Source organism: Esox lucius, chromosome 17 (assembly GCF_011004845.1).
Source record: "Esox lucius isolate fEsoLuc1 chromosome 17, fEsoLuc1.pri, whole genome shotgun sequence".
Classification (NCBI taxonomy): Eukaryota; Metazoa; Chordata; class Actinopteri; order Esociformes; family Esocidae; genus Esox; species Esox lucius.
In genome coordinates this window covers 13,486,614-13,505,728 of record NC_047585.1, presented here as the reverse complement: position 1 = coordinate 13,505,728, position 19,115 = coordinate 13,486,614, and the positions used below count along the sequence as shown (strand labels likewise).

The 19,115-nt window shown below is 42.3% G+C and overlaps 1 protein-coding gene across 5 annotated transcripts in view; it reads right to left on the bottom strand.

Annotated features, from left to right (window-relative positions):
* Nucleotides 1-19,115, bottom strand: part of cacna2d2a (calcium channel, voltage-dependent, alpha 2/delta subunit 2a) — a 176,595-nt gene that overhangs the window by 38,556 nt on the left and 118,924 nt on the right. For all 5 annotated transcript variants that reach the window (XM_029114229.2, XM_029114230.2, XM_029114231.2 and 2 more), the window contains 2 exons: nt 15,722-15,853; nt 15,576-15,636 (listed from right to left, as the gene is read on the bottom strand). In XM_029114229.2, coding sequence (XP_028970062.2) covers nt 15,576-15,636; nt 15,722-15,853 — 193 coding nt within the window. The remainder of the gene's footprint in view (nt 1-15,575; nt 15,637-15,721; nt 15,854-19,115) is intronic.

Genomic DNA, 19,115 nt, shown 5'->3' with positions numbered 1-19,115 from the left:
AGAAACATTATTCTTAATTATTCTTTCCAGTCTTTTGCTGCCTGTGTCCCAACTTTTTTGAAACGTGTTGCTGGCATTAAATTCAGTGGGCATGTTACCCACTGATTTGTCTTTGTACAATTATTTTATTGAATATAGGGTCAAAGTTATTTGCACATCATTGCATTCTGTTCTCATTTAAATTTTACGCAGCGTCCAAACTTTTTTGGAAATGGGGTTGTAAGAACTAGTGCTGATGGCTAATATTCCCCTTATGACTCAGCCCGCCGTCAAACAAATGATTTACTCTGCCGGTCCCATTGTCAGCCAGAGACACGAGCTGCTTAGCAACATCATGCCACAGTTGCCATACGACTTCCAAAATAGAGCAGATATGGGGTGTGAATGTGTGTGTCAAATGCCAGGCCTACCTAAGTCTAGGGCAAAGCAGCTAGCGAGGTACTAGTCCGTGTCAGTGGTGGTCATAGGCAACGTCGCTGTCTAGCCACATGTATACTAGCATTTAAAATGTTTAATTGAATTGTATGTTAGTATTAAACAGTGTTGTAACTAAATGACGACCAGTTGGTGGACATTTTGGTTGTCCTCTGAAGAGAACAATTTTTATCTCAGGAGGTTTAGGGTGATAGTTACAATTGGGGTTGTGTGCTATATACAATACCGTACAAACGTTTTGGGGTCACTCAGAAGTGTCCTTGTTTTCAAAAGAAAAGCACATCTTTTGTCCATTAAAATGACATCAAATTGATCAGAAAACGTGTAGACATTTTTAATGTTGTAAATGACTATTGTAGCTGGAAATGGCAGATTTCTATTGGAGTATGTACATAGGTGTATAGAGGCCCATTATCAGCAACCATCAGTCCTGTGTTCCAATTGCACATTGTGTTTGCTAATCCATGTTAATCATTTTAAAAGGCAAACTGAACATTAGAAAACCCTTTTGCAATTATGTTAGCACAGCTGAAAACTGTTGTGCTGATTAAAGAAGCAATAAGACTGTCTTTCTTTAGACTATTTGAGTATCTGGAGCATCAGCAATTGTGGGTTCGATTACAGGCTCAAAATGGCCAGGAACAAAAAACTTTCTTCTGAAACTCATCAGTCTATTCTTGTTCTGAGAACAAAAGGCTATTCCATGCAAGAAATCGCCAAGAAACTGAAGATCTCATACAACGTGTACTACTCCCTTCACCGAACAGCACAAACTAGCTCTCACCAAAATAATAGGGGGGGGGGGGGGGGGTGGGAGGCCCTCGTTCAAAACTGAGCAAGAGGACAAATTCAATAAAGTGTCTGGTTTGGGAAACAGATGCTTCACAGGTCCTCAACTGGCAGGTTCATTAAATAGTACCCGCAAAACACCAGTCTCAAAGACAACAGTGAAGAGGCAACTCCGGAATGCAGAAAATACATTATTGAGAGGGGAAAAAGAACATAGACACTGGACAGAGGAAGATAGAAAAAAAAAGTGTTATGTAAAGACAAATCTAAGTGTGAGGTGTTCGGATCACAAAGGACATTCATCAAACGCGGACCAAATGAAAAGATGGTGGAGGAGTGCTTGACTCCACCTGTCAAGCATGATGGAGGCAATTTGATGGTCTGGGGGTGCTTTGGTGGTGGTAAAGTGGGAGATTAGCACAGGGTACTGTAAAAGGAATCTTGAAAAAGGAAGGCTATCACTCCATTTTACAAAACCATGCCATATCCTGTGGCGGGCGCTTGATTGAAGCCAATTTCCTTCTACAACAGGTCAATGACCCAAAGCACAGCTCCCAACTATATAAGAATTATTTAGGGAAGAAGCAGTCAGCTGGTATTCTGTCTATAACAGAGTGGCCAACACAGTCACCAGATCTGAACCCTATTGAGCTTTTGTGGGAGCAGCTTGACGGTATGGTACATAAGTGCCCATCAAGCCAATCCAACTTGTGGGAGATTCTTCAGGAAGCATTGGGACAATCTCTTAAGATTACCTCAAGAAACTGACAACTAGAATGCCAAAGGTCTGCAAGGCTGTAATTGCTGCAAATGGAGGATTCTTGAACGAAAGCAACGTTTGAATAATTATTGTAAAAATCATTATTTCCAACCGTGACAGTGGCAATATCTCCTATTCATACTAATGCCGTGTATGTTTTAATGGTAAACAAAGACATTTCTAAGTGACCCCAAACATTTGAACAGTAGTGTATGTTTATTTGTGTGGGTTTGTCAGTAAAACTGGTAGGCATGTCTGTGGCAGAGCAGAAACAACAAGATGCTAGACATTTTGATGTTTTTTAAATTGTATTTCATAAACTAAATGATAATAAAACACAATAAAATGTATTTTGTATTACATTCCACTTTAGATAATCTGAAGTACATTTAAATATTATTAGTTTTCTGCTTGAGAAAACAAATGTCTGTCCACAGCTGATAGAGGCTGACATATAGAGGCAAATCATAAGCCACTCATTCCCTTCCAACAGCAATTAAAATCACATTACACCTGACACAAATGGAGCAGAGATTGATGTAACGTTATAGACCTTCTCCATAGTTTGCCGGAGGGTGGGGCGCGAGGGTGTTAAAATGCTAGCATTTAGTTCGCTTGGCATTCTGAGGAGCAAGCAGAGAAGGCCGAGTGGTTAGCGGGCGTCTTGAAGTAGAAGCCGTCCAATAATCAGGGGTCTCTTCCTGCTGATTATCAGCAGTTCCGCCGTGTGTGGATGTCGGCCAGCTGCCTATGCGCCAGTGAGCCGGGCCAAGCCGATAGAGAAGTAAAGAGGAAGTGAGATCCACTGGGCCTTGCTGTTGCTGTTCCCCCAAGTCCCGTACTTTTCTGCCAGGCACCTCGCCGCAACTCCAACCTGCACCGTGACCCCTGAACTCTGTTCTGCCGCTGTGTCCCGGCACCGCTGTGAGCCAAATCCCTGCTTCAATCACAACCAGGACCTCACTCTTCCGCTTCCGCAAGCCCTTCTGAAACCTCACAGGGAGGAACAAAGGCGGGCCGGCCGGCACCACCGCCGCTGCATGCAGACACTCGAGAGGTCGATTAACTGAGCATGCCCAGAACGGGCACAAGTGTGTGGGGGATGGGAGGGGGAAATCCAATTATTTTCAATAATAGAGAACGCCACATCAAAGGTAGAACTTCGGAGACTCTCCACAGCTGTGTGGCATTCTGAATCAGGTCCGGACCCACGAAGCGTATTGGCATGACTTTTATCAATTTAATTACACAACTCTTAATTTAAGAGAGCAGTGTGTGGGGAGAGAGGGGAGGGGAGGGAGAAGGAGAGAGTTAGACTGCAAGCGGCGATAGCTCCATTTTGTGGTGAAATGGAGTTGTGAAAGCGGCCATCGACGCACCAAAACCCAGTCAGAATTGAAACCACATCTCCGTCCTGGGAGACTTGAGATAGCTCAGGCCAGACATTCAAGCAAGGGCCATTTAAAGAAGGCCTCAAACCTGAGTGGGGCCGACTGAGTTGCTGGAGGCTTCCATTAAATCGTCCAACTTTTCTCATTCTCACAGTGGACTCCAGTGCTTTAATGTGGCTGACGTTATTCATGGGCTAAATGTTAATGACGGAGCACAGCAGACTTCTATTACTGGTTCAACCTCAGCTGCCCCACATTCAGATCACACAGTCCAATGCCTATATCATATGTCTCAAGGGGAAACAATGTGTGACTCCTAGAGAGACTATCTCTCCAGAGCTTTAAGAGGAGTTTAAAAGAAGATGAAGAGTGTGTGACGCTGGGGGGGGATCACTTGCAACAGAAGTTATAGTGCTGCCACGGCTGATATTTCCTCAGATTGTCCTGCTGCTTCTGACTCTCTCTCTGTGTGTCTCTCCACTCCTAAAAGTGAATTGTCTTCCTTTTTGCCTTCAAGCATGGGGGGGGGGGTGAAAAGAGTTGAGTGGGGTTGATTTGTTCCCCCTCCAATCTCCAGGCTGACGTAGAGCCGCTTCCCGGTATGACAGATAAACCATCATGGATCCAGGCTGATATGCCCTGCTACGTGGCATCCTCCCACACTGGCCCGGTGGATCCAGATGTGTTGTTTCTGCATGGGTTCCAGTCTGTAATTACCTCTGGGCTCCTGCCTGCTGATGCCATTCTTTCCCTGTCATTACCCGGTCTCCTGCGTGCCAAGGCCAGGTGACGAGCAGATGGACCTGGCTGGTGCCGAACTGAGTCCGGCATCTCGCCTGTCCCCGCCAGCCCCAGTCCACCACCCTGTTCTAACAACACCATTTGCCACCAACGAAAAGGCCATTAGCCGCTTTGCACACCTCCTGCGTAAGCCCGCCCCAACTCCCCCCAAACCTCTCCCACAGTTTTTAATGGAAACGACTTTACATAATGCAATAACACCCTGGTCTTTAACAACGTCCTCTCAGTGAATCCTAAGTGCGCGCACGACGTAGAACTGTGTCCATGGGGTGGCTGCACTGACCAATGTTTCAAGCAGCGCCAGCCTTCATGAAAACCGAGTGAACAGGTGCTTTCACGATAACATTAAACAGTCAAAATGATTCGTTTCAGCTGCAGGTTTCAAGGCAGCGTCGAGAGGGCACGGCACTAAATGACAGCAGATTAAGGCTGAGAGACCCCCTCCCCCCCCGCATCTTAAAACTAACACATTACACAACCAGTGGAACACAATGACAACATTCTGTGTGACAGTGATTGTGTTTCTGTCCCTTCATGGCAGCCCGGTAGAAGACTCATTGGAATTCATGAAATAGTTTTATCACGGAGCAGCGCTGTAAAATCAATACATTAACCGGGCCTGGGGGCTAACACTCCCGGGAGATAGCGTTTATTCACCCTGACCCGTTTTCCCTGAGCGCTCCGTGTGTTACATTTGAATCGCGGGTGTGGGGGAGGGGGAATTATCCTACTACATTTCAGATAGATAACACACAATGATAAAACACCACACATTAAATGTCCCAGGGAGCTTGTATGGCGCGCAGGCATATATGAGCGGGTGTGTGAAAATGCCCGTGAGTTGGACAGTATGTTTCTAAAATACATCGGTATTCGTCTCGTGTTTTTATTTGTGAATGCACGTATTGTACTGCGTGTAGATATTACATTCTGTAAGTTTAAGTATCTCTGGGTGTTTGGTATGTACATCCTATGAATGTGGGAATATTAACGGGGGGGTATTGTCATGATGGGCTTATTATTTTATGGAGTGCTGCTCTCTTAATGCAGTAGTTGTGGCTGGGGAATGGAGATTAAATTTAGATAAAAATATAGAAGGATGTGGCCCAGAGAGCCTGCAGGAGAAAGAGATGTTGTCTGCCTTATATTTTTTGGACTCTTTGTTGATTATTTGAGGGGGTTGATATCCTGACTCACATTTCCATATTTCAGGTCATGCCCGTAGTACAAAATATTATAAATAATGTATATGCTACGCTGAATGTATAATATCTGAAAACTGAATTCAAACATTTAAGCAGTATCTCTGAAGTATACATATATACATATGGGACGGTGTATTGCTGCAGAATACTGTGGCAGCCATGAAAGTTGAGTGTGCCTTAAATTTGAACTAAATAAACAACAGTGTAACCAGTAAAGCACCCCCACACAATCACAAACCCTCCTCCATGATTCACTGGTGGGAACCACACTTGCAGACATAATACGTTCCATCTACTCTTTGTCTTACAAAGACACTGGTTGGAAGAACATTTCTCAAATTTGGACTCTCGCCAAAGGACAGATTTCCACCAGTCTAAAGTCCATTTCTTGTTCTTCTTGGCCCTTGAAAGTTTCATGAAAGAGGCCATGCTATTAGCCAATCAGGGCTGTGTATGTAAATACCTAAAAATGTCTACAGAATGCCCGCGCAGACTGAGTGCCACAAGGGCCATAAGAGGCAGCCCTGGTCAAAAATAATAACAAATACAATATATTGTAGGTTACCTAAAGACATCATGGGGAATTTAAGGGGATTGGTTAAGTTGGATAATTCACACTGTAGTGGAGACAGCACAAGGATAGAATGAAGCCCAATGAATTCAGGCTTTTGGGCCATGGCATTTTGTGAGGCTCAGCTCTTGGCCGGGATTGACCAGCAGCCAAAATATTTACTGAGAAGGTAGATTGACTTTTCAGAGAAATCAATATCTGTTATGGCCCTGCATGCGGTACTGACTCTGGAAGGTAATGGGATCTCTGTAACGCTTGGCTAACACAACTCCATGCCTGTCTATCTGTATTTCTTTCTATCCTTCTCTCTGGCGCACACATGTGCGCTTTTTTACCCTCCCTCTTTTTTTCTATTTCCCTTTCTCTCTTTCTATTTCTCCATCCCTCATTTCCCTGAAGTGCTTTGAATAACTTAACAGACATTAGAATTGACATAATGTATTTAAAAAAAAAGAAGTAATTCAGAGCCAATTGGTAACAACTAAGTGCGTTGACCGGACCATTAAGGACGTTTCCATGGGAGCACAGCATACAGGCAGATAGACGGAGGAACCCTGTGGGTTGAGACACGGAACATCCTCAGTAAATCTCTTTACCAAATTTTCCTCAAAGGACACAAACACACACACACAAAGAGGACGTCCCCAGTAGACACATCTAAAGGTCAGGTTAAACGTATTCCAACAAAAGGTTGAGGTCTTTCAGGCCACAAACTGTGCATGCTAGGCTTCCTTTCAGTTCCTCTGGCGGATCACATTTCAGCATGATGTTAGGGATAGGACGGTTTTCCTGTGATCGCATCTGTGGATCTAATTGCAAACTGTTGCGCACCAAGAGAGGACGTGTCTGACGAAGTAGAGCGATGGGGATCATTTGGCTGCTCTCCTGTTCATCTCCTGTGTTGAAGTAATTTGGCAGACGTTCTTATCCTGAATGACTTACAGGAGCAGTTAGCATTAACTGTCTTGCTCAAGGACAGAACGACAACAGATTTTTCGCCTTGCCGGGTCAGGATTCAATCTAGGGAAAATGCTTTACTGGCACTTGTCTGTGTGAAAGGTTGCGTGTTCACATTCACACATGTGTTGTATTTACCACTGCGTGAGTGACAGCCATTCCCCTTATGAGAATCTCTATGTATTGATGTCAGCAAACACAAAGTTGATTGTCTTGTAGCCCCCCATCCCCGCCAATGATTGGCTGACCTCTCCAGAGGACGTTACAACCGGAGACAGCCTGTTAGACCGTCATCGCACAAGCATGACCTGGCACATCATGAGACCCCCGTCACGACCCCGCCACTCAAACACGGCATTGGCACCGGTTGCTAGGCAACAGGACACAAGCGCTTTCTGGGTGGGACCGAGGGAGAGTCGGAAGACCAACAGGCGGAGGAAAGAAGCCGTGGAGAAATGACAGTGACAAGCACGGACGACCAGGGGGCGACATGGTGCTCCTCAGCGGAAAACATCCAGCCCTGTCTACCCTTGTCATGTCTTTCTACCCTCTTCAGATCCACGCTCCTTCTGTTGCCTTGAGGAAGACTCCTCTCATGAGTGAGGGAATCGAAATGGCTTGTCTTAACAGTGGCTGAAATGGAAGGCACTAAATGAAAACACAGACGGTGCAGTCTTCCTTTTAACTGGTTAGCAGCGGTGCGCTGTAGCGGGGTGTTAACACAAACCACCCAATTAGCGGAGGTGTCGTACTACAGGTACCATGCGAAAGCCCAGGTGTGCCAGACAGACACTTCCTCCCCGGGTGCTTACCTAATTAGTCTGTCAGGAAGAGCCTCGTTATGTCTTCATTCTGGCACGGCGGGGAAAAAACGCTGAAGTTCAGCCTGGCCCACACATCTTGCGAATCTCTGGGTTTAAAGGAGGTTTGGCTCCTACTGAGGGATTAATGTACGGGCGGTCGATGTCTTGTTGTCCCCCCACACTCCATTTTGATTGTGTAAATTATCTGTCTGTCCAAGGCCACTTTCAAATAGTTCGTACATACAGTAATGTGCAAAAGTCTAAGACACTTGAGAGAATTAAAAATAGAAATAAATGATCTGAGCAATGACTGTTTATTTTTTCTACATATAACGTTGAAGTTACTCCCAAAGAAATATCAATACAATGAAAAGTGATTTTAAAACAAGTCACCTACACCTCCATTACTACTACAGTGGAGATAACAAGTATTTGATACACTGCCAGTTTTGCAGGTTTTCCCACTTACAAAGCATGTAGAAATCTGTAATTTGTATCATAGGTACTCTTCAACTGTGAGTGATGGAATATAAAACAAAAATCCTGAAAATAACATTGTATGATTTCTAAGCAATTAATTAGCATTTTATTGCATGACATAAGTATTTGATACATCAGAAAACCAGAACTTAATATTTGGGACAGAAACCTTTGTTTGCAATTACAGAGATCATACGTTTCCTGTAGTTCTTGACCAGGTTTGCACACACTGCAGCAGGGATTTTGGCCCACTCCTCCATACAGACCTTCTCCAGATCCTTCAGGTTTCGGGGCTGTCGCTGGGCAATACAGACTTTCAGTTCCCTCCAAAGATTTTCTATTGGGTTCAGGTCTGGAGACTGGCTAGGCCACTCCAGGACCTTGAGATGCTTCTTACAGAGCCACTCCTTAGTTGCCCTGGCTGTGTGTTTCGGGTCGTTATCATGCTGGAAGACCCAGCCACGACCCATCTTTTATGCTCTTACTGAGGGAAGGAGGTTGTTGGCCAAGATCTTGCGATACATGCCCCATCCATCCTACCCTCAATACAGTGCAGTTGTCCTGTCCCCTTTGCAGAAAAGCATCCACAAAGAATGATGTTTGCACCTCCATGTTTCATGGTTGGGATGGTGTTCTTGGGGTTGTACTCATCCTTCTTCTTCCTCCAAACACGGCAAGTGGAGTTTCGACCAAAAAGCTCTATTTTTGTCTCATCAGACCAAATTACCTACTCCCATTCCTCCTCTGGATCATCCAGATGGTCATTGGCAAACTTCAGACGGGCCTGGACATGGGCTGGCTTGAGCAGGGGGACCTTGCGTGCACTGGAGGATTTTAATCCATGACGGCGTAGTGTGTTACTAATGGTTTTGTTTGAGACTGTGGACCCAGCTCTCTTCAGGTCATTGACCAGGTTCTGCCGTGTAGTTCTGGGCTGATCTCTCACCTTCCTCATGATCAATGATGCCACACAAGGTGAGATCTTGCATGGAGCCCCAGACTGACGAAAATTGACCGTCATCTTGAACTTCTTCCATTTTCTAATAATTGCGCCCACAGTTGTTGCCTTCTCACCAAGCTGCTTGCCTATTGTCCTGTAGCCAATCCCAGCCTTGTGCAGGTCTACAATTTTATCCCTGATGTCCTTACACAGCTCTCTGGACTTGGCCATTGTGGAGAGGTCGGAGTCTGTTGGATTGAGTGTCTGGACAGGTGTCTTTTATACAGGTAACAAGTTCAAACAAGTGCAGTTAATACAGGTAATGAGTGGAGAACAGGAGGGCTTCTTAAAGAAAAACTAACAGGTCTGTGAGAGCCGGAATTCTTAGTGGTTGGTAGGTGATCAAATACTTATGTCATGCAATAGAATGCAAATTAATTATTTAAAAACCATACAATGTGATATTCTGGATTTTTGTTTTAGATTCCGTCTCTCACAGTTGAAGTGTATATATGATAAAAATTACAGACCTCTACATGCTTTGTAAGTAGGAAAACCTGCAAAATCAGCGGTGTATCAAATACTTGTTCTCCCCACTGTATGTAGCTCTCCACTCTTCGCCTACCAAAATACATGAGTTAAGTGAAGAAATAACATTGCATGGATGTCTGGCTACAGTAGGGGCTGGTAATATAAGCATATAAGAGAATACTGACTTTCATTAAATAATGAAGTAATGAAATACAATGTAATTTATTTAAAAAAAGAATTCTGAATAAATCATGTTAAATAATAGTCATTACGGTAATGGACACAACCACCCCATAAAATTATTTTGTTAATGTCATTATTTCGTTATGCATTTTGGAAAAAACTCAAAAACGAACTGTCAAAGATTTTCTTCAGCGCTATAATCACAGATAAAGAAGTACTGTTGCAATGGTAGCTTTAACACAAAAAATTTGTCATATTGGATGTAAGACTGGATGTGTGGAAAAACTGTGTGCCACTACCTTCACTTAATTTACATTACACTCGTGACGCACACCATTACCAACAGCTACACTGTAGTTCTGTTTCGTATCCTTTCACACAGCAAACTTTAGTCGTTTCAGTATACCGGCTTTATCTGAGCAAAGTAGCTATTGTAGCTAGCTTTTGAAATAAATCTAGGAACTATTTTAAAAGATAAAAGGTCGAACTAGTCACATTTTCTACCTCATGTTCATATTTTCACAACGTCGTTTTTCTCTTTCTTCGCATAGTATTAATGAAGTTGTCAAAGCAAATGCTGACAGGGTGGGCATCTTGATAAACCAATTTCAGAAAGTCATTAATTCAATCATGGGAGAGTAACATTGATCACATTGTAGCACATGTAAGATTATTCACATGCCCTGAGTTAATAAACCTTTTGTGAATACAGAATCAAGCCCAGGGCCAGTCGTGAAAAGGCCTTTAGATGTTAAATAGGTGCATTTTCAAAGACCCATAATTCAGACATAATGGGCTGGTTTCACAAACACAGATTAAGCTAAATCCTAAAAAAAATCACGTTTTTTTTACAAACGTGCATTTGAGTTTTATTTTTTTAGTTCAACACAAAGCCTAATCTCTGTCTGTGAAACATTCCCAAAGTCTACATCCCCAGTTCACTCCCACCTTGTGAAAGTTAGCTGAAATACAAAAACAATGCTTCCAAACTAACTCTGGAAAGTTATACTAAAACGTATATATGAAAGCAATTCAGATTGAATGATGATTCCCTACACTGTTTAATGCTCGATTATTAAGACAAATTGAATGAATATCGTAGAATTTTAACACCCAGGAAATACCAAAAGGTATTCTGTTTGCATAAACCAGTATATCTAACATAAATTATTAAAATAAAAACAATGACATATAACACACAAGATTAATTAATAACTATACGCAAACTAATTTCAAAGACAGGAAAGGCTGCCTTAAATGAGCATGTTCCACAGAATTTGAATTTGAATATTTACGCAGACTAAATGAGAATTTCAATGAGTTAATGCATTGCTGGAGGTTTCTCCTGGGGAGAAATGTACTTGCTTTTAATGTTTCCCTGTGTGCTTGCTGTTTAAATGTTGAAATCTGAAATGCTTGGTGTTTTTGTTAATTTTTGGTGGGTATTATGCATGCCTTTTATCTATGTCAACAGGGCACTCTTAATAAAGAGAACGTTCCTAATGTGTTTTCTTTCTGATAGGAAAACGAAATAAAAATGCTATGTAAAATGTATGAAATAAAAATGCTAAAATGTTACAGAAAATCACATTTATTGTGTAACGGAAACCAAAGCGACCTTGAAAAGCCCTAATTGCTCAGCACTCAAAATATACGAGTGACGGTTTACTGTTTGAGTCATTGTACATTGCCCCTCTGTCCATTCAACATCTGACCTGGAACAGTCAAACAGGCCAAAGACGTAGGGACAAACAGATAGACAGACAGACTAGGACAGAAACCACCATCAACTCTAATCACCACGGCTGTCATGACTGTGTCGATTGTGCTTTAATCTGTAACCAAGCAACAGGCAGCTCTTCCACAGAGCTGATGTGACAGTGACAGGTAGAGAGAGGCAGGATAGAAGGATGGAGGGGAACGGGGGGGGGGTTCTGGCCTCACACCCCGGTGCTGTTGAAAACTTCAAACTGCCAGCCTCTGTGAGTCTCTGACCTTTGCAGAGATCTGACACACGTCAGGGAGTCACAAGCCAAATGGCAGGTGAACACTTAATAACACAGTGCAGCAATGCTTTTACTACCTATCTTATTTGCCACTTGGCTGCGGTCGCTGTAGTTGAAGAGAATTTATTCTCTGAGATAAATAGGGGTTAGATAATGCTTTAACCTGAAAGGCTTGAAACAAAGTAGAGCACTATTCTATTAAGCTCTGGGAGGGACAACGTAGCTCTATAGCAAACCGAAGCATGCAGGAACACAGTATAGGATTGGTCACATCAGAGTACACATTACAATAAACTGACAGTATTCTACCATCATCCATGTAAAATATGTAGGACTTTAATATTTGAAAACAGAACATCTGGCGTTCCATAGAATTGGTTCCAGTCATGGACACTGAAATGAACTGAAACAGTGCCCTCCACTAATATTGACACCCTTGGTAAAAATGAGCAAAATGGGCTGTGAAGAAAAATTTCATTTTTGTTGTCTGTTAATCTTCTTAAATGTAATTGTAGACTTTAATCAACCAAATTGTTGACTTTGACAAACTTAATATGCTGTCTTTGTCTAAATGTTCTTTCTAATTTATCTGCCTCCTGTAGGTCTGCTTGAACAACATTGAAAACTCTGTTCAGCATTGACACTTCAGTCCACACCTGTCAGACACCGTCAACAGACTAAAATATAGAAGTAATGCCAAGAATTGCCATCTCTCTCGTGGATGTAACAAAGATTTAAATTAACACAACAGACTAAAAATAAATGTCAAGTGAACCATCCCACCTAAAATGGGGGGAATACAGTGCCCTCCACTAATGTTGGCACACTTGGTTAATATGATCCAAACATGCTATGAATTCTTTTTTGCTGTTTATCCTCAAGGTCTTTCATTCAAAATATTAACACAAATTGTATCTTCAGTTAAAGAAAAGTTATTGAAAAGAAATGTGAAATTAATTAAATATCTTTCTCCAAATTATGCCAGAATGATTGGCACCTCTAGAAATTATTGTAAGTAAAATCTAACTGATTTATATTTCCATTATTCCCCCTATTTTACATTTTAAAGTTCACCTGAGTGATTAGGAACAATAAGTGGTTAGCCATGGCATCTTGTTTGACTGTGTTCACATGAATTGACACACAGGCCAAATTCCCATCACTATGAAAGTCCAGATAATACAGTGCTTCTATGTATGAATCATGCTATATAAATAAACTTGCTTGCTTGCTCAAGGTTTGAAAATGCCCATTTCCACTATCAGGGCAATAATCAAGAAGTTTAAAGATATTGGAGAAGTTAACAATATCCAGTTTTTTTATATTGACCCCAGGGTGGCTTGAGTGGCTGAAGAAACTCCAAGGATCACTGCTGGAGAACTGCAGTCATTTGTTGGATCTTGGGGACAGAATGTATCCAAAACTACAATCAGACACCTACATAACCACATGTATTTTTGGGAGGGTTGCCATAAAAAAGCCTTTGCTGTCATCAAACAACAAACTCAGCACCTACAGTTTGCCAGGCGTTACTGGAACTTTCAATGGGACAAGATTATATGGTCAGGTGAGCTTTTTGGAAACAAACACCAGAGCTGAGTTTGGCATAGTCAGAAAAGTACCTCATCCCCACTCTGAAGTATGGTGGTGGACCTTTGATGTTGTGGGTCTGTTTTTCTTTCAAAGGCCCTGGACAACTTGTTAGGATACATGGTATCATGGACTCCAGCAGGTATTAAATCAAACCTGACTGCCTCTGCCAGGAAGCTTAAACTGGGCCCTGGTTGGATTTCCAGCAAGACGATCCAAAGCAAAATTTACACGAAAATGGTTCACTGACCACAGAATCAAGGTTTTGCCATCGCCTGACCTAATCCCCATAGAAAACCTTTGGGATGAGCTGAAGAGGAGAGTCATCTGTAGAATCTGAAAGATCTGGAGAGATTCTGTATGGTGGAATGGTTTCAGATCTCTTCCCATGTGTTCTCCCACCTCATTACGCATTACAGGAGAAGACTCAGAGCGGTTACCCTGACAAAGGGAGGTTGCACACAGTATTACATGAAGGGGGGGGCAACAATTGTGGCACACGTCTATTTGAGAAAAATAATTCACTTTACTAAAAGGTTTGAAAGATCAGCAGGAAAAACTAAAAATTTAAAAAGATCACAGCCCATTTTGCTCTTATTTACCACAATGTTACACATTAATGGAGGGCACTATATTTTCAGTGTATCATAAAACATTAAACACATATTTTCATTCACAATACTATTGTCCTAGGTTGAAAGAAATATTCTGGATGCAGGAATCAGTAGGAAACTTTACATTAGACAGAATCATGTGTGAATTAAGGCAAATTCTGTTGGGCCTCTACAGTATGAAAACCTGTTGGGTGTCTACAGTATGAAAACCTGTTGGGCCTCAACAGTATGAAAACCTGTTGGGCCTCTACAGTATGAAAACCTTTTGGGCCTCTACAGTATGAAAACCTTTTGGGCCTCTACAGTATGAAAACCTGTTGGGCCTCTACAGTATGAAAACCTTTTGGGCCTCTACAGTATGAAAACCTTTTGGGCCTCTACAGTGTGAAAACCTGTTGGGTCACTACAGTATCAAAACCTGTTAGGGCCTCTACAGTATCAAAACCTGTTGGGCCCCTCTACAGTAAAGAAAACCTGTCGGGCATCTACAGTAAAGAAAACCTTTTGGGCTACTACAGTAAAGAAAACCTGTTGGGCCTCTACAGTATGAAAACCTGTTGGGTGTCTACAGTATGAAAAGTTGTCGGGCCTCTATAGTATGAAAAGCTGTTGGGCCACTACTGTCTGAAAACCTGTTGGGACTCTACAGTATGAAAACCTTTTGGGCCTCTACAGTAAAGAAAACCTATTTGGCCTCTACAGTATGAAAACCTGTTGGGCCTCTACAGTATGAAAACCTTTTGGGCCTCTACAGTATGAAAACCTTTTGGGCCTCTACAGTGTGAAAACCTGTTGGGTCACTACAGTATCAAAACCTGTTAGGGCCTCTACAGTATCAAAACCTGTTGGGCCCCTCTACAGTAAAGAAAACCTGTCGGGCATCTACAGTAAAGAAAACCTTTTGGGCTACTACAGTAAAGAAAACCTGTTGGGCCTCTACAGTATGAAAACCTGTTGGGTGTCTACAGTATGAAAAGTTGTCGGGCCTCTATAGTATGAAAAGCTGTTGGGCCACTACTGTCTGAAAAACTGTTGGGACTCTACAGTATGAAAACCTTTTGGGCCTCTACAGTAAAGAAAACCTATTTGGCCTCTACAGTATGAAAACCTGTTGAGCCTCTACAGTATGAAAACCTGTTGGGTGTCTACAGTATGAAAACCTTTTGGGCCTCTACAGTATGAAAAACTGTTGAGCCTCTACAGTAAAGAAAACCTGTTTGGCCTCTACAGTATGAAAACCTGTTGGGTGTCTACAGTATGAAAACCTGTTGGGTGTCTACAGTATGAAAACCTGTTGAGCCTCTACAGTAAAGAAAACCTGTTTGGCCTCTACAGTATGAAAACCTGTTGGGCCTCTACAGTTTGAAAACCTGTTGGGTGTCTACAGTATGAAAACCTGTTGGGTGTCTACAGTATGAACACCTGTTGGGTGTCTACAGTATGAAAACCTGTTGGGTGTCTACAGTATGAAAACCTGTTGGGTGTCTACAGTATGACAGATGAAGGAAACAGTCCTCACCACGGCCGTCTGCGGACATCATACAGGTCAATCTTATTCTGTGTACTGCTCCACGGAGCGGCTGAAAATGGGAGAAATGCAAACGTCATTCCTCAGCTCAAGTCTCACAACGATGATCAGTATACACTTATTAACACTGGACGTACCTGGGTAATATCTCGTGACCCCTGTGGCGCTGCCGAACACCTGCCACCGCAGAGAGCTGTCCTCCCGGCGATTATCAATGAACACTTTCTCCAAAGACTGGGTCCAGTTTAGCTCATTCAGGATGACCGGTGCTGTAGACCGACAGAGACAAGAGACCTTCAGACACATCAGTACACTACAATCTAAATAACCATGACGACCACCATGAGGTTGAGACAGAACACAAACCCTTACGCTGTGTGGCCAAGATAATGAAGAGGTACGACAAGGTAACATCCCCCTGAATAACCTTGTCCACTCTGGCAGTGTGGTCTGACTCCTTAAGAAGGTATACACGCAGTCAGCTGGCGCTTACTTGGAGGCATTCATTTGAGAGAGAGCGAGAGCGAGAGAGAGAGAGAGAGAGAGAGAGATGGAGAGAGATCCTGCATGTCCTTGACGGAGGTCATGTGTCACTGAGTGTGAGGAGGCAGTATTTTGGACCATGGTGTATTTGAATACAGGGAGAACATGCTGCTATTTCTGCTCCCGTTACAGTTTTTCCCCACGGACAGCATGAAAACAGCTTGTGTGTCTGTTCATCAGTGGTGTGTGTACCTTAAGGTCAGAGCTATAAATATCTTCCCGGGTCAATAGTACTTTAATGAATGGATGGATGGACCTGTAGGAGGCATTCGTCACCCATTCAACCACAAATGGAGAATATCAGCAAACTCTACCGCCTCTACATCGCTTCTCTACCTTTCTCACACATTGACAAACGAAAACAAGAAGTGTGGACTTATGTGGTCCGTAAATCATTATAGAGGTTGGTACAATTTTATTAGTGCAAAGTCTATCATTATTAATTGGAAATGACATATTCTGGGACTTAAATGATAAGGTTACACTATTTTGAGAGTCCCATTTCTATCCGCAGATGTTCTGCAGATAGGAATACTGTCAACAGATATTAATCAAACAGTCTGTTGATAAGTAATTGCTTGCTAAAGTTTGGGTTAGGTTTAGAAGAAGGTTTAGGGTATGGGTTAAGGTAAGGATAAAAGCTAATGTCAAGGTTAGTAGATAAAATGTTACTGATAGTCAGTAGTCACAGTAATCCGTAGCACATCTACAGACACTTTTAGGGAATCTCAAAATAAGGTGTTACCAAACATAACATACAGGAAACATTTGAATTTCCTGGTCGGTTGGAAAATGCCAGATAACTGATTAAGATGCGGCATCCATATATTTCTCTTTCAGTTTTCCTCTGAGTGCTATAATAGCCCCTTAACTCTGCTCTAACCCCGCCTTCTCCTCCCCCACTTTCAAGCTGCTATCACAGAGAAAATATTTCAGTATTATACCTCAACTATACCTGTCTTTCTAGTACTTTATTGCGTTGCATCCTGTGCAGGCTCAAATGCCGTCCACCTCAACATCCACACCCTTCAGCAGGGGGCACAGAGAAAGGACTTTGGTTCTTGTTTAATAGCTGAGAAGGAGTCAGAAGATGGGGCGCACAATCAGAGGTTTAATGTGTGCCTGATTAAAAGAGAAACAGGACAAGATGCTGAGCTGAGGAGAGCTTCACTGGCATTTCTGATTTAATTACTCAGCCAACCACAGCCAGATAAGGCCCTGGACCATCACGTCCAGCTTTTCACCCTCTCTTGTTTGCGTTTCACACAAATAAAAGATCATTATCCACTTTTCGCATGATTTTCAATTACTGCTCAGTGTAACTGTGTAACAAAATGAAGTAGCTGGACCTGCCCGGACCCCATAGTCTCACACACCCCTCGCATACTACATTTGCTGTACCATTAACACAAATGTGAAAGTACTCACATTGTTCTGTTTAAAAATGAAGAACTCTGTTGTTGACTTTCCCAGAAACAATTAAATTCACTGTCAGAGTTTGATAGCTACACTGAAGACAGTTTATACAAGTCTCCAAAATTCAAACAATCTAACTGTTAGTGAAAGTCCTGCAGTCTATTGCCTTGAAACAAACCAAGTACACACACACACACACGTGCACACTCAAACGCAAACACATACACACACACCCCAGCACTAACCAGGACTGGAGGGTAAGAGCAGAGAGCGTAATTGTTTTTGTCACCAAGGGAAGAGCTGCAACATGTTTTCCACTAAATTCGCAGACACAACATGGAAGAATAAAAGGAGGAGGGAGAGAGGGAATTGTGAGAAATAGAGAGAGAGAAAGAAGGAGACATATTTCCCATAGACCGTACAGACCCACAAATAACTTCAAAACAAATCAAACAATGATAGACTTGCGCTTCTGCTAGGCAGAGTACTGCATTGTGCAATCACAGCAGCAAGATTTGTGACCCTTTGCTATGAGAAAAGGGCAACCGTTGGAGCACAAAAAACACTGTAAACATAACCAATATTTATCTCTTTATTTTCCTCAAGTCATTCATACTTGAAGTATTTGTACACTGCACATAGCTGATATAAAGTTTGAAAAGCTTTTATCCTTTTGAAACTTTCATGTGTAATGTAATTTCTGATGTTTTCTTCCCTCCTCTTTTGTTACTTATTATTTTTATTTGTTATTTTCCCCTTGCTTTGGCAATGTAAAGAAAGTTTTCCCAAGTCAATAAAGCCCTTCAAATTGAAAAATAGAATGATGGAAAAACGGAGGGAGAGAGGGAGAGAAGGGGAGTCTTGGAACAAGAGGATGAGATAGAGATAGAGAGGGAGGGACAGATGAAGAGAGGAGAAAGAGGGTGAAGGGAAGGAGAGGACACCCAATTGAGAATTCTGTACATTATCCTCACACTAATAGAATGCAAATCCATAGCTGTTTGACACATTACAAAGAATTAAACAAAACAAAAAAACTGAGTAAACTGTAATGATACCTTGCCCTAAACAGCCAGAGTACCTGACCACTATGACTTACTGTTGAGGGCTCTGGTGAGAAGACCATGTGCACACTGCCCTAAAAATGAGGTGGAAACTGAGCTGCACTTCCAAACTTCCTGTCAAATGTATGACTACATAAGAGACAAATCATTTTCAATATCAATAAATTTAGCTGACACAAGTCTCAGGACCTACATACATTATTGATTGCATACATTTACAAACTACAGCACTTAAATATACTTTTTTTACGGGGTGAGTAGCAGGGATGAGCAAGCCAGTTGGAACCTAGGGTCGATAAGACCGCCAAAATTGATATTTTAATATATATACCCAGACCCAAAAACAATTCTAGAAGAGACAGAGAGAGGGGGGAGAGAGATGGGGAGGGGTGAAAGAGATTCCTCACAAAAGACAGACCTAAAATAACTAAAACCCAGAGCTAAATATATAAATAAATATCCAGCAACTCTTCCCCTCAACTGTGAAATACACCATGACAAAACAGAC